This window comes from Micromys minutus, assembly GCF_963924665.1.
Source record: "Micromys minutus genome assembly, chromosome: 23".
NCBI lineage: Eukaryota > Metazoa > Chordata > Mammalia > Rodentia > Muridae > Micromys > Micromys minutus.
In genome coordinates this window covers 837,136-856,927 of record NC_137958.1, presented here as the reverse complement: position 1 = coordinate 856,927, position 19,792 = coordinate 837,136, and the positions used below count along the sequence as shown (strand labels likewise).

Below are 19,792 nucleotides of genomic sequence, written 5' to 3'. Positions count from 1 at the left end.
GCGACCTAAAAGCCTGGGTCTCAATGGAGCCCTACCTGATGGTCATTGGTCACTGGCTCTGATCTGTCAGAGGTGACAAAGGAGTCTAGCTTTGATTCCATGGTGAAGAGTGGAGAAGACAGATAGTTAAATCTAAGGATGCAATTCTGTACCTCAGTGCTGTAGGGCAGATACACTGGGACTGTTGAAAACCCAACAGATCAGTCACTTTTAGAAAAAACAGCTGTAAAAAGCCCAAATTGACCCAAGCACTACGACGGTACTGAGACTTCATGTAAATGCTTCATATGTCTGTCCAGTTTTTCTATAAATCTAAAACCTAAGAGTCTATTGATTAAAAAATAAAACAAGTGAAACTATCAAGAACATGCTCTGGTAATTATGAACCCTGAGAAGCTTTGGCCACACGGTCAGTGGTTAGGCTGGAAAGTGATCTCACGCCCTCCCCGCTGCTTTCCCAGGACATCAGTTTAGACAGCGGCACCTTCCAGCTAATTATTTGCAGTTCTAAACTTGATCTCAGGGTTTCCCAGGCTTCATCTCCACACCTTAGCAAGACTGAGGAGAAGGTGACACGGAGGCAGCATTCTCTGAGTACAGCCATGCACACAGAAGAGGCTTTCTGCGACGTGTATCATCTGGTGAGTTTTGTGAACGCTGGAGTGTGCTTACATACACGACTCTGTATAGTGCTGCCTGCGACACGCTCATCCCCAGGGTCCAGCCAAAGGCTCCTAGGCTTCTCATCTGTCCTGTTACTGTACAATATAGTGTAGGGAACTGTGGCAGGGTGTGTTTATGAATTTAAACATACCCAAGCATAGACAGGCAAGGGCACAACACACAATATGGGGGCATTGCGGGGAGGGGCCTATTCTGGTCCCTTATAATCTTGTGAAACACTTTCATGTATGAGAACCATCCCTGTACCAACAGCATTGTTGCTGCATGGCATTGTGCGTGTATAGATTTCACAGGGACCCCAGCACTAAGGAAGTGTACTTCCACCACCAGTCTGCCCAGTCCCTAGCGAGTCTGCCTCTGTGGTCACCATTTTATCATAACTAAGGCTAATATCTGGATCACTTTGGTCACTCTAGCTTCCAAAATGTAATGCATTATCAGTGATGGGGGTTTAAAAGTATAAAATTCATTTTTATGTTTTCCACAATATAGCCCTAAGGTAATAAACCCTGAGGAGGGTCTCTCAACTGTCCTCTGCATTATTCATAGCATTCGATGAGTGTGATTTCCAAGTGATAAACCTCAGCACAGGGCACTAAGAAGGCACTGAAGCCAATACATGGCGGGGATGTGATACACGGATGTCCTGTCGCTTCGCCCCGAGCTCTCCGATAACTTCTCAAATGCTGACACCGTTAATCTGCCATTTTCTCTGTTGTTAGAGAGAAGACTTGGAAACGCAGGCAATCTTGGGTACCAATACTCAAACACTGAAAAAGCCACTGCCAGGTTATGCAGCAGTTTGACGGCCTTGATGGAGACTAATGATCAGAACATAATTTATGCACAGGAAGATAAATAAAAAGACCAAACATTGTATTCAGCCCACTGCACCTGGATATATATCCAATATTATGACATAAGATAAAGCAAAGTTATTGATTACTTAAGTCTCTGATATTCAAAAAGGAAAGAAAGAGGGAGGAGCAAGGACTTTTTAATCGTGATACTAAGGAGTTGTGAGAAACACATTCAGTCACCATAGACAAGTAAAGTGAACACAATTTTTGAAAGGAAAAAACCCCACAAACTAATTAAGATTGTATTTTAGGACTTGAATTTAGCTCACTGGTGTAGCACATGAAAGTCCCTGAGCTCCAACCCTTGGTACTGAAGACTTTACAATGAGATATCACAGCCACAAAAATATTCAAGTGAGACTTATAGTGGTCCCAAACTGGAAACACATTAAATGAAACATTATAAACCTATATAATAAAGTATTGTTCAGTCTTTAAACACTGTTACAGGAATTAGCTTATGTTTATAAAGATAAAACGAATACTACATAGTCTTGGCACCACCAACAATGACCGTGCGTATAGGAGAGACATTCTTTAAGCTCTGGTCTGTCAGGCACCTGAACCTCTGTAAGAAGAGCTACAACCCTGCCCTCTGCTGCTGCTGCCTTCTAAACTATGGTTTACTAGTTTGTCCTGCAGTGATACGTGTTTTTAGCTTTACTTAATCCTCCCCTTGACAGAGCAAAAACATACACCCAGAGAAAGACTTACAGGAGATGCATTTATACAATGGACAGAAGCTGGCACCATCCCTGACCAGGAAAGAATGGACAAAGGTCTTGTGCTCATAAAATGTTCTCACAGTGATGATGAGAAGACAGAACAAACCAGCACAGGATGCTCAGAGAAAAAAGCCAGAGGTGGGGTGTGACCCCGTTGCTTGGAAGTTATATATCATCGAATAACCTCATGGAAGGGGAAAAAAAGCAGAAAGGAAAAGGAAGAGGCTGAGGCTGACAGGCACTGCTCCTGGGCGACGTGATGAGGATGACCTCGAGCTGACATGTTCATAGCTAACTGTGCCTCTTTGTCACATGTCGTCCAGCTGGACACTCAGGTCTGAGGGACTCACTGCTTGCAGCTGACAGCATGCCTTCCACATCTGAGCACAGCCCTCTGGTGCACAGCACAGACTCTGGTCACCATGCTGATGGCCCATGCTAACTGTTGGGGTCCCTGCTGTGCCACGGAGCTGCAGTGGCTCCAGCACACACCTCTGAACATCACGGCACTGAACATCTTGTGCTGTTCTCTGGTCAGGCTTTGATGGCGGCATCTGAACGTGTGCAGGCATTTCCTTGCTTTAGCAATAAGGTTTGGCCAATACAGAACACCAGCGCTGGTGAGGTATTCCATGTGAGCTAGTAATGATCTCAAGTACACACGAGGATGTGTTTAGCACATATCTAACACACCTTATAAGGGACTGGGATTTGGGGTCGGTATCCTGATACTTGGGGGATAGTTCAGTCATGAAATAAACATCCCTTGGAGAACAGGGGTTGTTTCCATGGCTACGTGGGCAGGAACATGAGAGAAACCAGCTAGGATTGGATGTACTATCTCGGTTCACACGTGCTTTACTTTCTCTGCTTCTGTCCTGTTCCCTGCATGGCCTTCCTCATTCCCTCCTTCCTTCCTTCCTTCAGTGAGTCCTTCTGTGAGTCCCTTCCTGCATATTCTGTTTGTATCAGCAGCACCACAGAGCAAAAACCAACTGCCACCTGCCTCCTAAGACACCAGAGCACACGCCCCGGGAGGGACCAGCTCTTCTCCATACCAACAGCCAAGGAGACATTGCTATAGTGGTTAGTATAGATAAGAAGCCTAGTCTTCCTATGCCGGGGTTTGTGGGTACAGAAATTGTGCATCACAGAACCCCAAGCCTGCAGAGCCCACAGAACAGCAGCTCTGTCACGTGCTAAGTGTGTACAATAGACACAATATGAAGAGTGGCTCAGACGGTGACACTCCTGCTATTAAAACTGCAGTGATTAGGAAAATGAATCCTTCCCCTGGCTCCTTTGTGTTTGTGGGTTGTGCGTAGTTTCGTGTACGTATGGGTATGTGCTTGTGTGTGTGCCTATGAATGTGAGGCCCGGGACTGCTGTCACCCTCAGTCACTGACCGAGAGTCTCAGTCAAGCCCAGAGTCTGCTGATGGACCAGTCCTGCTAGACAGCTTCCTCTGGGCATCAACTTGTCTCTGCTTCCCGAGGTTGGGATTACAGGTAGCTTGCCACGCCCAAGAAGAGCAGAGGGGTACCTCCAGACTATCCGGTTTCTATGCTTTGGGGGACTGCTGAGCCATCTCTCCACATATTTGTCTTGTAATTTGTTTAATGTTCCTGTCACTGTGTGCTTTACTTACTCATCGGAATAAAGTGTTTCTCTATGACCCACTGCAAGCACCAAGTTTCCTGGTGCACACCCTACATCCTCCAAGTTAGGGAAGCAGAGGCAGGTGGTTCTCTGTAAGTTCCAGGCCAGCCTGCTCTATCCAGCACGATCCAGTCCACCCAGGGTTACAGGTGAGCTAAATCCTGTACCAAAGAGGTTAGGAGGGAAGGCTGGAATGGATTCTAAACTGTCAAGTATGTCTCAAAAATTTCATAAGAAATTACAATCTTTGTTTATTCCTAGTATAACAAAACAATAAGGTTTGTTTGTGTTTTTGTTTTTTGGCGGACTTCCCTTTCTGTCCACAAAAGTGTGGGCAGCTTCATTTTGACACCGAACAGTTGGAAATGGGGAAAGCATATTGTGAAAGAATCTTGCCAAACCGTCCTCATTCCTTTCCCCAGAATCCCACTCAGGTCCCAGCCAGAGAAGCTGACGTTGAGATGGACAAAATATCCAAGGCTCTGGGCTCAGAACCCAAAAGGGAGAACAGAAATGCTCGTCAAACTCCCCAAGCAACAGGGCAGTCCTCCCTGACTGGCTACCAATGGCAAGTTTTTAAAAATTAAACAACTCTATTTATTTAAAAAACAGAGTTAAATGTACAGATTTTAAAATCATTTTTTCATAAAACTATATGATCATATTTTTGTCAGTACTTGATTTTTTTAAAGGATTGATAGTATGCATTGAAATCTTACTAGTTACATTGATCATAAAGTACATGTAAAACAAAACATAACATGGAAATAGTACAAATTTTCTTGGTGTGTAAAGATTAAACATAATGATTTTTAAATACCAAGGCTTGCCACAGGCTGGACAATTTCTTACACATCGTTGGGTAATTGGAGGAGTCATTGTGTGTAGAAAAAAACAACATGGCAGACACAGCTAACCAACGCTTAGCTGTTTGGAGATTAGAAGAGATAACCCTTGGGAACAGCAGGAGTAGAGTTACTGCTAAACGTCAAAAGGAGTTAAGGGTTTCTTCTATTTGTTTTACCAAAGAAATGTCAGACAAACGTATCTGAGGCTGTATAGGTCAGTACAAACACGGACACAGCACCACACTGGCCTGCAGCGTGTGCTAACAGAGGCTTCTGTGACTCCGCATTCAGAAGGGTAAGCCTTCCACTTCCCTGCAGAAACCTTTCCTAACGCACAAGCCATGACTAATCTGTTATATGGGCCCAGTTTACAGGTAAGATCTACAAGTCTTTCAGGAATGCAGCTTGATTTCTTACGGACCTTCTTGGGGTGCTTAGTAAAATGTGTGTGTGTGTGTGTGTGTGTGTGTGTCTGCTATGGTGTTCCCATGATGTATGTGGTGTGGTGTATGTGTATGTGTGGTATCTGTGAATGTATGTGTGTATGTGTGTTGTGGTATATGTGTGTTTGTGGTGTCTGTGAGTGTGTGTGTGTGTTTGTCTGTGTGTGTGATATATGTGTGTCTAAGTATGTGGTTTGTGTGTGTGGTATGTGTACCAACAGCAAAAACCACCTAATTATTGCCAATTTATCTGAGATTTGAGAGAATAAAACACAATGGACATCCAAAATAATGAGACTTTACAACTACCCCCTACCAAGCCAACGATTCTCGTCTAAGGGTTTACATGTAACAAAGGTTCTTCTGTGATCCTGTTCCCACAACTAAGTGGCACTTCCTAATTAAACCTACACAAGAAGTAAGGCACTCCTCTCTTGATGCCACAGGGAACATTTCCTTTCTCACAAAACAGATTTTTATCTTTAAAAGGATTTTTTTTTTGTACTCACAGACCTGACCCTCCTGGTGAAAATATTTGAGCAGGCTTTAAAGATTCTTTTGAAGAAAATACAAAGCACCACTTCAATTTGTATTCTCCACACTATGGGGTAAAGAGCACCCAATTCTATCAGACGCGTCCAAAACATGGAAGTGCTGATATCTCAGAGCTGCAGGCAACTGGATCCCAGAGGGCTCCACAGCGGGGCAGCAGAAGAGGCATAGGGGAGCCAAAGCCAAAGCCGGAAGAAATGTAAGACCCTTTGACAGCCACCCCATTATGCTGTTGAAGCCAGCAGTGCTTGGACATCAGGTGAGGGAGACCAGCAGTGTAGAAGGAACTCAGATTTTCAGGACTGATCCAAGTTTCTCCGTGTGCAGCTACCGTCCCCTGTGGCAGCCCGTGAGCCAGCTGCTCTATGCTGATGTTTTCCTTCATAAAAAGGAGAGCACATCTTCATCTCGGGACAGTGGGACTACAGACGACTGGACAGTGCTGAGGAAGAAAACGCTCAGCAGTCTCCAGCTGATGCCTATACACTTCTGTACAATGGTCAGTCAATACGCCTTTTAAAGTGACCCTCAAAACTAAGCAGGAACTCGTAATTTAAACTTCAAGCTATGGTTTCTATTCATTGCATTCTTTCTTTGTCAGGGGATGAGGCTGATCTTTCTAAGGAAGAGCTTGAGTTGTTATCCAAAACAAAAACAACCCAAACCATCAAGGGCCTGGGAACTATTATGCTCAGGGTGGGTAGCCATGATGAAAGAGCATGGGTGAAGCTGTTACAGCTTTAATAGTGAGTTGCAGTTAGATTGGGAGATGTTCAAGTCAAGAAGAAAAGTAAATCACTGGGATGCTTCTATATTAAATACTGGAATCTCCCCTGAAGGAAGGTAGGGTCTGAGGGTGCTATTCCAGGGCAGTGCCCAGCCTCTGAAACTGTGGAGTCCCCTCCTTGAGCGAACTGCACACAGACTCTTGCTCTCCAACTTTAAGCTCACAGGCCGTGCTGACTGACTCTGACTGGGTGGTTGAGGTGTGATTATGAGAGGTCAGAGACGCAACCCAGAGCCGAGGTGTGCACAGAGCATGCCTGAGGTAGGAAGTACCAGAGGTGTGAACACCGATAGAGGTCATTAAACATGCGCAGAGCTACAAGGAAGGAAAGAAGGGAGGTAAGGCTGGGATGCTTTGTGGTATTCTCAGCGACTCCCTCAGAGTGAGGGGATGGGAGTGTCTCCGCCCCTCACGCTGACCGGAATTGTCTGTTTACAATGAACCCATTTTATTTTCCAAATCTCTGAAAAGTTATCACTAACTTATTAAGTTTTCTTAAACTTCTCAGAATTCCATTTTCTTTTTCTAGTTGTTAGCACCCTCTTAACAAGGCCAGTCAGGGTATTTTTAAGGTCTTGTTTAACTTTTTCCTCGGGTGGTATCAGAAGATCAGAGAAAGAACAGTGATGAGGACCTGGGGTGGGGGGAGATGGTTCGGTCTACAAAGTGCCTGCCACACAAGCTGGGAGACCTGAGTTTGGTCCCCAGCACACACATAAATGGGCCAGGCATGGTGGTGCATATATGTAACCTACCATAAGGGGGCAGAGACGGGTGCATCCTATAGCTCACTGACCAGTTAGCTGAGCCATTCGGAGAGCAACCAGGCCCTGAGAGTGACTGTCTCAACAAGGCGAGGTGGAGAGTATTTAAAAAGGACACTTGACATCAGCCCCTGGTGTCCACACACTTGTGCACACACATGCCTGTGAGCCAGCATGGACACACACATGTACACATGCATGTGCATCCGAGCGCACACACACACAGTACACACAATGACAGAGGTTGATGGATGTGAGGAATTAGTTGACGATGCTACACCTCTCCTCATGGCACCACATTCTACTCCATAAAACAACTGCCGGGGCTCACTCTCTACACAACTCCACCATGCACACCAACGACAACCAACAGCAAGGTGATACACCGTGTTAAACAGAACTGTTTCTGGGGTCCCTCAGTCCTGCTCAGGGAGTTCTCTCAGCTGAGATCCAAGGGCACCCAACCCTGGGTGTGTCACATGTTAGCCCTGGGTGTGTCACATGTCAGCCCATTGAGCTAGGAGGATCCCAAAGTGATCATTTGCCTTCCAACAGGTTTGGTATCTGGCCACTTCGACAAGATGCAGTGCCAAGGACAGCTGGTCCTCTGTCCTGCCACCAAAGGTGACCAGCTGCTGAGGTAGGTGGATCTAGCTGCTAACAACTAAGAGTCTCCTCTGGAATCTGATTCTTGAGGCTGAGAATGGATTTCTGCAAACCACTGGGAGTCTCCTTCAAGAGGCTGGAACCCTGCAGAAGGAGGCCACCAGACCACCATGTCTGTCTGCTGGCTTTTCCTGTTGGCCTCACCCCAACAGATACCCTGATTAGGGCTCCAATAGTTGACTCCAGTTGCAACTGCCCAGGATTTCTCAGAGGAGCCTCCTGCTCTGCCACAGAGCCAGTGGGGAAGCTCTCCTCCCAACAGACGCTAACAATTCCAAGTCTCCCCTGGTCCCTGCAGCTGCATCAGAGATTTTCTGGCCCCTTTTACAGTTCTCTAATATAGTCGAACCAACTTCTGACTCTCCATGCCCAACTCACACGCTTCTGTTGTCTTGGCAGATCCTGGCTGATGCAATGCACCACGCCTTTCACAGTGTGGCAAATATTTAACTGATAAAATATAGGTAACATTAAAACCACCATTTCAGCCAATTAAGTCGAATGATTCCACAGCATTAATTCATGTTTTCTTTCCACTATCATCATCACTCATCCAAACAAGCTTCTTACCATCATCCAATGATCTTATCAGATACTAACTCACATTTATTTTTCTTCCAGGACCTGCAACCACCAGTCTATGTCCCACCTTCAAATCAGAGGACATTTCTTCTGTGTGTCTTCTGCCACTGTACACAATCTTCAGTTGTACTCATGTGCTAAAATTTTGTCTGCTTTCAAGGCTGAATGGCACGTGTATGTGTGTGTGTGTGTGTGTGTGTGTGAGAGAGAGAGAGAGAGAGAGAGAGAGAGAGAGAGAGAGGGAGAGAGAGAGTGTGTGTGTGAGTATATGTCAGTGTGTGTGTATGTCAGTGTGTGTATGAGTGTGAGTGTGTATGTGAGTGTGTGAGTGTGTGTGAGTGTGTGTATGTGTGTGTGAGAGAGAGTGTGTGTGAGTATATGTCAGTGTGTGTGTATGTCAGTGTGTGTATGAGTGTGAGTGTGTATGTGAGTGTGTGAGTCTGTGTATGTGTGTGTGAGAGAGAGTGTGAGTATATGTCAGTGTGTGTGTATGTGAGTGTGTGTATGTGTGTGAGTGTGTATGGGTTTGAGTGTATGTGAGTGTGTGAAAATGTGTGTGTGAGTGTGTGTGAGAGAGTGTGTGTGTGAGAGAGAGTGTGTATGTGTATGTGTGTGTGTATGTGTGTGCTTACATGCACATGCCTCCAGAAGTTAACCCATTCATCCATCCACTGATGGACATCTGAATTTTCCCATCTTTTGGCTTCTGAGAACAATGCTGTCATAGCTGTGAATGCCTCCTTTCTATCCTTTGGGTTATATGCCTGGGGGAAGAGGAACTGAGCCTATTCTGTTTCTACATTTAGCTGTTTAAGGGTTTTCCCTGGTACCAAGCAGGAGTGTGCAGATGTCTCTCCTCTGCTCCCTGCCACACATGCAGAGTTTTCATTTCTTTAAAAGTAGCTATCCTAATGGGTGTGAGATGGTAGCTTATTGTGGCTTTGGTTTTCATTTCTCTGATGTGCATTAATCTCTAATACAGTGTTTCTCAAACCAGAAATCCTTTTCTGCTGAGAAATGTCAGCATAGGAAATACACTTCAACACAGTGAGCAGGACCTAAAATCATTCTGATAACCATGATAGTCAAGATTCATAAAACGCACCTCCTCTCAGAGTGATTTGCTTTCGATTTAAGAATACCCAAGTGCTTGCATCACTTCTGCAGGGTGTGTGCCGCCGCACCCTGCAGGTGAGTGCACACCACCTGGCTAACTTCATCTCTACCCTTTCTACAGCATGCTAGACCGAGACACAGGTCTTTTCCTAGAAAGCAAGGCTAACACATACACCGGCCCTCAATGGTTTTACGAATGGTTGAGCCAAAGCCAGAGCTTCTCAAACACCACCAGTCAGAGAAAGAAATGAAGAGAGGTTACTCGGGTCCTAAGAAAGCACATCCAAACATCATGCCCGACCTCTCTGCCCAGTCTAATCCTGCATGTCCTCCTGTAGGGTCAAGCTGGTGAGTCTGCCTGACCCTCCCCAACTGGTCAGATCTGGTCCAGCTCCTACATCAGGGCTCCGTCCAGCACAACAAATAACGCATAGGTTTCTGTCAGGATGTGCCTTCCCTGCCCCTTATCCACCCATAGTCCCACACACACAAATATCACAGACCGGGCCAGATCTACCCTCAGACTCTGGGCTTGGACTAGGACCATATGGGTGAAGAGTGCTTTGTATCATCTACCCACACCTGGACAGATGTGTGAAAAACAACAACAAAAAACAAAACAACCTGAGGCATACATCAGAGGGCTGAGGACCATCTCCAGCAGGTGTGGCCCGACCTACCTGCCGTAAGTCCAGGGTGATGGTGACCCAGTGGTACTCTCTCCCATTCTGGATGCTGGGACTCTGCCACCAATTATTGGTGCCATCTATTGCGTGTGATATTGGGTGGCGCTCTGTTAAGAAAACAAAACATGGCTCTTGAATTTTCATTCTTACACCGCTGACCCCAGTGCAAAGGAAGAGTAGCCACAGTGATGAGTGGGGGAGGGTTTTCAGCCAGAGTCCTCATTTGCTTCAGGAAGTATGAATTCCCAGAAGTGGACCTGGGGTGGAGCTCAAAGGCAGAGCCCTCGCTAAGCATGTGCAAAGCCCTGGGTTTCACCTGAGCACCCGGCAAGACTAACTTGTGTGACGTATCTCATGAGTGCGTTGCTATGAAGAGAAAGCCGTACTTGCCTCTAGGGTTCGTACTGTTACTGTCACAGACCCGGCACTGGGCATGTCGGACAGGCCGGCCCGGCACGTGCTCCACGAGCTTGCAGAACATCTCAGGCCCTTTCTCTCCACAGGTAGCATTGGTGCTGATGTGGGCATTGGTGGCCAGGTTGAGAATGGCAGGAAACAAGCCTGAAAGTCAAAGTCCAAAAGCCAAATCAGTCAAGTCAAGCTCACGTCATAGGCAAAACCAAAGAGGACTGTAAACCCGTGTGCTGGATAAGAAAACCTTCCACCAAGACTGGGTACATGAAAGGCAAAAGTCTCACTGATATGAATCTCGGAGACAGCAGATATCTGTGAGGAAACCCAAACACAAGAAGGAATTTTCTGGAGTGAGTATGTTCTTTATCTTTCTCAAAGTCTGGGCTCCTTAGGCACCCATGATAGTGGAAAAATATATAGAAAGAATACACTAAACTTTGGGCATTTTTCCAGAGGTATATTTTATCTGAAATAACAAAACAATTATTAATGAGTAAAATCAACCAGTGGTTAGGCATGGGATATCTACACCTTCAGTTCATTTTGAAATGCATCAAAATGTAACCTGGTTGATATGATTTGCCTCAGCCACAGCTGGAGAACCCCCGATTCTCACTGTACCCTTCTAGTTTCTGATTGCAATTTCTCTGTTAAAATGTTGAAACAATGTATTTAAAGGCAAGTTATAAATTCACACATTGTCCAGAGAAATTTGCTCACCTGATGCAAAGAAGGAGCCAGATGCCTACTGTTTCTGGCAAGACTTGTAGGGTCTTCCCTGTAATTTTGTGTGATTTTCTTTTCTCCCTAAAGATGGCTTATTTTCTTGTGTGAATAAATCCTCAGAACACGGGGATCCAAGTTTTACAATTCTCCCCACACAGACAACCTCTGCCTTCGTCCAGTCTCTTTGTCTTGATGATTTTTATCTCTCTGCAGCTGGGCGCAGGGCAGGTTCAAAGTATTCAGAAGCACTTTTTGCACAACTCTGAGACCAGGGTTCCCATTAGGGTTCTTTTAGGATTTAACTTTATCTTGATAAAGGAGGGTAATGGCAGCAAAGATGCTATAAAGATTCAGAAATCACATTCTGTACAAGGTGGGGGAGGAAATCTACAGGAAGGAACCTTGTAAACAGTCCTGAGAGAAGCTTAGCCTGCTGCTAAGCTTCTAATCCCACAGGTTTTGATCTTCACGGGTCATAGACTAGGATATGCTTCTTATAAGTAACTTAGTTAGGTCTTCGGATGTGGCTCAATAGTAGACCATTTGCCTAGCACATTCTCACTCCTACACACACACACACACACACACACACACACACACACACTAGGTCAGTATTACTTCTAAAGTATTTATGTCCAGTTTAATAAGATAGCATTGCATTAATTCTGTAGAAGGAATCCTTGTCTTTAATTTCTTTGATCTTTGAGTACTACCTAGTATTTATCATAAAGGTTTAGGATTTTAAGTCATAAAACAAAAATGGTTCTCTCTCTAGAGTTGCTGAGTGGTAAACAACAAGCTACCCTTGGCCTGCTGAAAGAGGACAGTTTGCTGATGCTGTTTTTTTTAATGATGTGCCCCCGTAGGCTGACCACACCCCTGAGCAAGCTTTAATCCTAAGACTAACTGGATAATGCAAAGTCAACTTGGAGGGCAAGAAGCGTACCCACCATTCTGGGAGGTGGGCGGAAAGTAGTGGGAGGCTGGGAGGGTGGCATGTCCAAAGTATGTTGCATATTTTCAAAGAATTAACAAAAAATATATATTTTTAAGACTTAAGTCTTTCAGAGAGTCTTTGCACATAAGTTAGAATTATCTATCAGTAATTCTAGGCTGTACTGGGAGCGCTCAAGTCAATGGACCCGAGGCCTGAGAGTGGGTAAGACCCACACCTCACATAAGCATGTTTTCAAATCCCTCTTTATTGACTAAATATCACTCCCTGTTGCATCTGGTCACATCTTGGAAGGCTAAAGAAAGCCAGAATTAGAGACTGGAGATAACAATTGAATAAGAACATTTGTTTGTTTGTTTGTTTGTTTGAAGTTCTTTCCAGCTCCTTGGAAAGTTCGGTATTCAAGTATTCAAGAAATACTTCAGTCCAGCGTGACTGACCATGTGCGTATCAAGTGGGTATAGGGAGAAACAGGAAATCCACTCAAACCTACAGGAAGGCAAGTCTGGACTTGCAGAGACACATCCAAGGCTGAGGTCATGTGCGCATCATACACCTACCAAGTTAGACTCTGTGCTTCTGTTGGGAAAGTCATTTTCTTTCCTTATAGCTACTGCAACAGTACTCTCTTTTTCCTCCCATTCAGGACACACTGCAGAATAATTCACATGCCTGTGAATTTCATCAGCACCTAGCACCAGACTCCACAGAGCATGAAATGCATGCCTTCCGGTTTGCTGGCTATTCCTGTTTCGGCCCCTTTCTTCTTGACTTGAGCCCCCCCTGCCTCCTAGAAGGCCCTTCAGAGCTGGGCTGCCATACCGGGAAGTTCCCCAACTAAGATTAAGTAAAAAAACTTGCCACCAACCTATGGAAAAAATTATATTATATAATTACCATGAATTTCCCCCCAGACGTTTCTAGCAGTTTAATAATTTATAATTAGAAGCTTCTGAGTTCACCCTTGTCCAGTGTTTTCACATCTTAATATATCTTCAAATGTTGACTGAGCTCTACAGCACCTTCTTTGCTGAATCTGCTTCTCAAACAATTCAGTCAGTCCTTCAGGCCCTGAAGGTAAGTATGTGTGCAAACCTTCGCATGTGTGCAAGTGCACATGTGCACAAAAGTGTGTGCATGTGTGCATTTTTGTCTTGGGGCGGAAAAGGTGCTGTATTTATCTAATATAGAATAAAAATCGATGTGATGGTCCGCAACAAGAGGATGTGAAATTCCTATTTAAAGGTTCAGATAACCTTTCAGAAGGTTTCACACCACTGAATAATTAAATGGTGGACTGGCACAGTGCCCTTCCTTTTGGAAAACAAAGGCAACTTTCACAAAAGTCAAGTCAGTGATTCAAATCTCAGAAACAAGACCCTAAATTAAAGTCTAGGATTTTTTTTTTAAGTATTCAAAACCACTTTTAATCTTCATTTACGAAGTGCTTTCTTGCTTCACATCTCATTTACCCAGGATGCACCTACAAATTCACTGCAGAACCCAGAGATAAGAAAGATCCCAGCTTCTAACCACTCACACTGGGGTTCAAGACACTGCTTTGAAGACTTGGCAAGTCTTATTGTGACCTGAGCATTTTCCCTCTCCCTCTCTGTCTCTGTCTCTCTGTCTCTCTTTCTCTCCATCCATCACCCATCCGTCCGTCCGTCCGTCCGTCCGTCCGTCCATCCATCCATCCATCCATCCATCCTTATCTTCTTCAAATCCAGGCCACTCTTTTGTGTGTTTGAAAAAACACAAGCATTTGTTTTGGATCAAAAAAGGGCATGAAAGCTCGTGTTTTCTCCACCAGGGAGCGTGCTTCCCACCAGGCCGGAATAAGTGGTTCATCCAGGTTTGTGAGCGTTTGTTTCCGAAAGCCCCAGAGCTGTACCTTCGAGAGCCGGACACTCAGCTGCAACACTTTGTATAGCTGTCTAAGACACACTTGGCTGTTCTGTCTGTCAGTCTGTTGGAACCAGAGGTATTTTGCTCAGATTAGCTCAGCAGCAAGTGAGACTTCAGTTGCTGACAGGTCTGATTGGCCCCATTCCCACCATCTTTGCTAATTTACAAAATTGTGAACATCAGGAGTGAGCACTGTATAAAACAAGAGTTGATCACTAGCACTGGCAGATTTGAACACAGTTTAATAATGTCTAGCAGAGTTCCCGTGTCCCTGGCAGGGTGCGTGTCAGGGTTTACACTGCAGTTATGTAAAGAAACACACCCCCAGTGTGTTTTCCAGGATCGTCCTAAATTGGTCAGAATTCACGCTGATTCAATTATTTTTTCCTCAAGAAAACAGTTGAGATGCGCCTACGTACATGTGTTGAAAAGTTAAGCCTCTGTTCTAATGATGTTCAGCTTCAACATCAAAATAAAGAAAGACTGACAAGACCACAGGCCACACATCCACAGTGAGGTGGACTCACCAGTGTGCAACAGGCCCTGAAGCAAAGACACTTACTCGATACAACACATTTGTGAACTTTCCCTTTTTGCTTTCAAATGAAAGTCTATAGGCTATCAGCAAGAGTGAAATAATTGTGCTACTACTCCTCACACACACACACACTCACACAAACAGACAATCACACTCACACACACATGTACACATATACCCACACCTAGTTAGAAATAGTGATTAAACAGAATAAGGCTCTTTTGGAGTGTGTGTGTGTGTGTGTGTGTGTGTGTGTGTAAGGTGTCTACACATGAAGCAGAGGTTGACATTACATGCTTTCCTCGGTGTTAAGGCCAGTTTTCTCCTGAGCTTGGAGCTCACGGAATGAGTGAATGAACCGCCCTGTCTGTCTCCACCCTGCCTCGGCAGTACCGGAATGACAGGTGTGCACCAAACCCCATCTCGTCCTTTGCATGGCTGCTAGGGCTGTGAACCTGGGCCCCCATGCTTGCAGCAGAATGGCTTTACTGAGCCATCTCCCCAGCCCCAGTGCACAGTGAGTCTTACAGAACTGCTGACATGGAGTTTTAATTGTGACCAAGAATGAAACTGTCCAACTAGTGGCCAAGGAATGAGTCCGAGACTCACGTTTGCTGTGGAGAAACAAAATGACACTCAACAAAATCCTGCTTCGCCACCACAGCATCCTGACACTGCATGTCTGCACAGGCTGCATGTCTGCACAGGCTGCATGGTTCATCCGAATGAGACGCATGTTTTAATTCCTCTGCTCCTTTCCCAGGGTACGAAAGCAGTGTTTGTCTCAATGTGAGTGTGTTGTTGGAAAAACTGTTGAGTGCAGCTGTGTGCTTTAGAATAATGTTTGAAGTAGCCACCTGGGAGCTGTGCCAGCAGGTGGGAGAGAGACTGCATTGGAAAACTGCATGGTGGCACAGCCCAGTGATGCTGGCATGCTCCTGTGGGCCCACTCACTGCTCGGGAAGCTGAGGCAGAACCTTCCAGGGCTACACAGGGAGACTGACCATGTCACATCCAAAAGAAAGAGCTGGGAACACCCAGAGCTAGAGTGCTGGCTAGGAAGTACAACGGTCTGCGTTCCGCCTCTAGAGCCATGGTGAAAATGTGTAACGGGCTGGGCATAGGGGCCATGCCCTCAGTCCCAGCACATAGGGACAGGTGATCCCCGAGTTCCAGGCTAGCCTGGTCTATAGAGCAAGTTTCAGGACAGCCAGGGCTACCCAAAGAAACCCTGTCTCAGAAATATAACAACAAATGTATCATGGGCTTTCAATCTCTCAGCCCTCTTACGGCATAGCACATTGTGCCTGAGTTCATGATCCTGCTGATGTAGCAGTTACTGAACCAACAGTTAAGTACGAGCAATTACTGGATAGTCACAATGACTGCTGTCATTTATTCCACTTCTTAACCATGAGCCGCACGACGGACCAGTGCCTCACGTCACTCAGCCACAGCTTCACGTGCCCTCTAGTTTACTGCGGGTCTGTGTCCACAGGCCTGCGCAGTGCCTGCTGTGTCCCGTGAGAGTGTGTGCATGTGTGTGCTGTGTCCCGTGAGAGTGTGTGCATGTGTGTGCTGTGTCCCGTGAGAGTGTGTGCATGTGTGTGCTGCACTTCAGGATGAAGCTGCCTTTGGTGCCCTTCTCCAGGAGGAGGCAGCCGGTGGTTAAGTGGTCATAATTGTGTTTGCTATAAAGTAAAAATTATTTAAATTGCTACCACATGAACTTGCTTTGTATATCAAAGACCAGTATTTTCACATGTTTGAACACTGAACATCAAAGCCGAGGCTTAAGTAAACATGACAGTATTGCTTGTCTAATGGAAATCGGGCCATTTACTTTCAAGGACAACTACCCAGAAGTTACTAGTTAGTTATTCTATTACTCAGATAAAGAAACAGTCCACACTGGGGAGTGCTTTAAAAACAAAAAACAAAGGTGACCTGTATCAGCTCTAGGACAGAGCCAGCTAGTAAGAGAAAGGCCTCTACTGCTACTCTCCTGCTCCAAAGCTAATGCTTGGTTTTTTGAAGAAAAGCAATTTGATCACTGGTGACTTTAGTAAAAGAAAAGGTTTGAAGTACTAGAACCCACTGCAGTGTAGAAAACAGACAGTGGCTAGAAAGGGAGGGAGGCAGAAGAATGGTGGAGAAAGACACAGACAAATGGAGAGGAAGAAAGGAGAAAAGAAAGGGAGACACAGAAGATAGAGAAAGGAGCATGAGAGAAAAGAAAGGATAGAAAGAGGCAGGAAAGAGAGGGAGGGAGTAATGGAGAGGGGAAAAGGGAGGGAGAGAGGGAGGGAAAAGGAGGGAAGGAGGGAGGAAGGGAGGAAGGGAGGAAGGGAGGGAGGGAAAAGGAGGGAAGGAGGGAGGAAGGGAGGAAGGGAGGAAGGGAGGGAGGGAGGAAGGGAGGGAGGGAGGGAGGGAGGAAGGGAGGGAGGGAGGGAGGGAGGGAGGGAGGGAGGAAGAAGCACACACAGCATGGAGAGAGCCCAGGCCGGTGTCCTGGGAGTCAGCACAGGCACAGCACAAAGCTTGCTGGACTTGCTTTCTCTCTCCCGTGGGATGATGAAAAGAAGTTGGATCTCAGAAACAAGAGTGGGTGGTGAGCAAAAGGCAGGAGGAGGGCTTCGCTAAAAGCCCATTTCCATAGCAACGCTCCCAAGGTGTCCTTGACAAAGCCAGATTCCTACAGTTGATAAACAAATGGTAAAAACAAGTGCAACACAAATGTTATCTGTAGGAGACAGGGCCCAGTAGTGTGTGCTGGGGCCCTCATGGAGTTTCTCATTTAAAACTTGTATCATACGTGTATACATGAGTGCGTGGATGTTGTGTGTGTGCCCACATGTGCACATGAGTGTGTAAGTATGTGTCTGTGTGTGCACAAACACTCGAGCATGCACGCACTTGCACACTATGGTGCAGGTGTGGAGGTCAGAAGCCAGTCCCCAGTCTCCGTCTTGACTAACATTGTCATGTTCCTCTGTGTACACACTGCGACAGCTGCCTTGGAGCTTCTGACATCTCCACTCCCACCTTGCAGTAAGACCACTAGGAACCAAACTCATGCTTCTGTGTTTGCACCGCAAGTGACTGACCACCAGCCATCTCCTCAGCACCCACGGTATCTGTATACACACACACACACACACACACACACAATTCCATTCATCACAGCGTGCCAAGGGCAACAATTTCAACATTCTGCCCAATACAAATCATTACTTCACAGAAAGCGAAACACCCACACTCATCTCAAACTTCATGTCCTAACTGAGCAGGGAAGTCCACTCCTTCCTCCTTCCAAATCCTAAGAGGAAGAAGTCTGACATGGATGTCGGAGTACCTGGAGCCTTTGAGTTAAGCACAGACATTTCTTATTCCCTTCCTACTAAAAGGAAGACATATGTGGCTTGGATCATTTATATTCACAAATCTACCTCACCTGTTACTTAAAACCATGAAGTTTATGTTGGAAAAATCAATTGTTTTTAAGATAGAAACATGACCTGTAGCTTCAAAGTCCAGCTCTTCCTGCCTCACCTTCCCAAGTGTTGGACTATTGGTCTGAGCTACCATGTCCAGATAATTCATCATTTTCTAGACAACCCAAATGTCCCCCAAACTTCTCTATGAAACTTTCTAACGGTCTGGCAGGTCTTGGCTATTTCTCATTCTTTCTCCACCTCTGAACTCTTTTAAGATTTAAATTGTTAATGCCAGGCACGTGACAAGGGTGGCTTTGTGAGTGGTCACATGCACACTTGCCCTCCGTGCAGAGCTCTGCCTGACCGGGTTTGGCATTTCTAATAATTGAAACAAGCCTCCCCATGTTCATTTGGTACTGCATCCTGGAGTCATGTGACAACTTCAGTGTGGGTGTGGAGGTGTCCTTCCTGGGGTTCACTGCATCCTGGAGTCATGTGACAACTTCAGTGTGGGTGTGGAGGTGTCCTTCCTGGGATCCACTGCATCCTGGAGTCATGTGACAACTTCAGTGTGGGTGTGGAGGTGTCCTTCCTGGGGTCCACTGCATCCTGGAGTCATGTGACAACTTCAGTGTGGGTGTGGAGGTGTCCTTCCTGGGGTTCACTGCATCCTGGAGGCACGTGACAACTTCAGTGTGGGTGTGGAGGTGTCCTTCCTGGGGTCCATGTGACATAGTGACTGATGAGATCATCCTGCATTTAAGATGTGCCGCACTTTCTGCCCATGGTCACCCTCAAGGTACCCGGACCCTTTGGCTTGGCCCTGACTTTTATCTAGCACACACTTTACACCCTGAAAGCCTTCAGCAATGGCTGCCACCCTGTGGAATGGTAACACGCAGACTCACTACGGAGGCAGATGCTCCAGAGTTTCAGACGATTTCCATGTTAGCCTCTCTGGCCTCGAGATCATACTGTTTTATCAGTTCAAGTTTCATTGTACTCTAACACTGAGCTGCCAAAGCTGTCACCTGACCACACATGCTACATATATGCTACATAAGCACACACACATGACCACATGTGTTACAGAAACCAATCCTTTGTCTCCAGCTCTTTCACATTCTCTCTCTATGCAACTCAAACTTCACATTATGTTGCTATGTCTTTGGCTGCTATAAATCTCTTGCCAACCCTGTTTTATAAATTAAACTTAATATACAGCACATGTGCACGGGGAAACAGTGTATACATGTTAATATACAGCACATGTGCACGGGGAAACAGTATATACATGCTTCAGTGCTGTTCAGTTTCAGACAAACCCTTCAAGAGACTTGAAACACCCCACGTGGATCAGAATTCTTTTTACAAAATGAGTGCCATGAAGGGGACTGACTGCTGTGACGTGTGGTGTGTGCGCAGTGCGGGACAGAGAACTA

At 45.8% G+C, this 19,792-nt stretch overlaps 1 protein-coding gene across 1 annotated transcript in view; it reads right to left on the bottom strand.

Annotated features, from left to right (window-relative positions):
• Positions 1-19,792, bottom strand: part of LAMA1 (laminin subunit alpha 1) — a gene marked incomplete at both ends in the record, with an annotated part of 114,882 nt that overhangs the window by 84,213 nt on the left and 10,877 nt on the right. The window contains 2 exons of the mRNA XM_080936531.1: positions 10,367-10,479; positions 10,763-10,933. Coding sequence (XP_080792657.1) covers positions 10,367-10,479; positions 10,763-10,933 — 284 coding nt within the window. The remainder of the gene's footprint in view (positions 1-10,366; positions 10,480-10,762; positions 10,934-19,792) is intronic.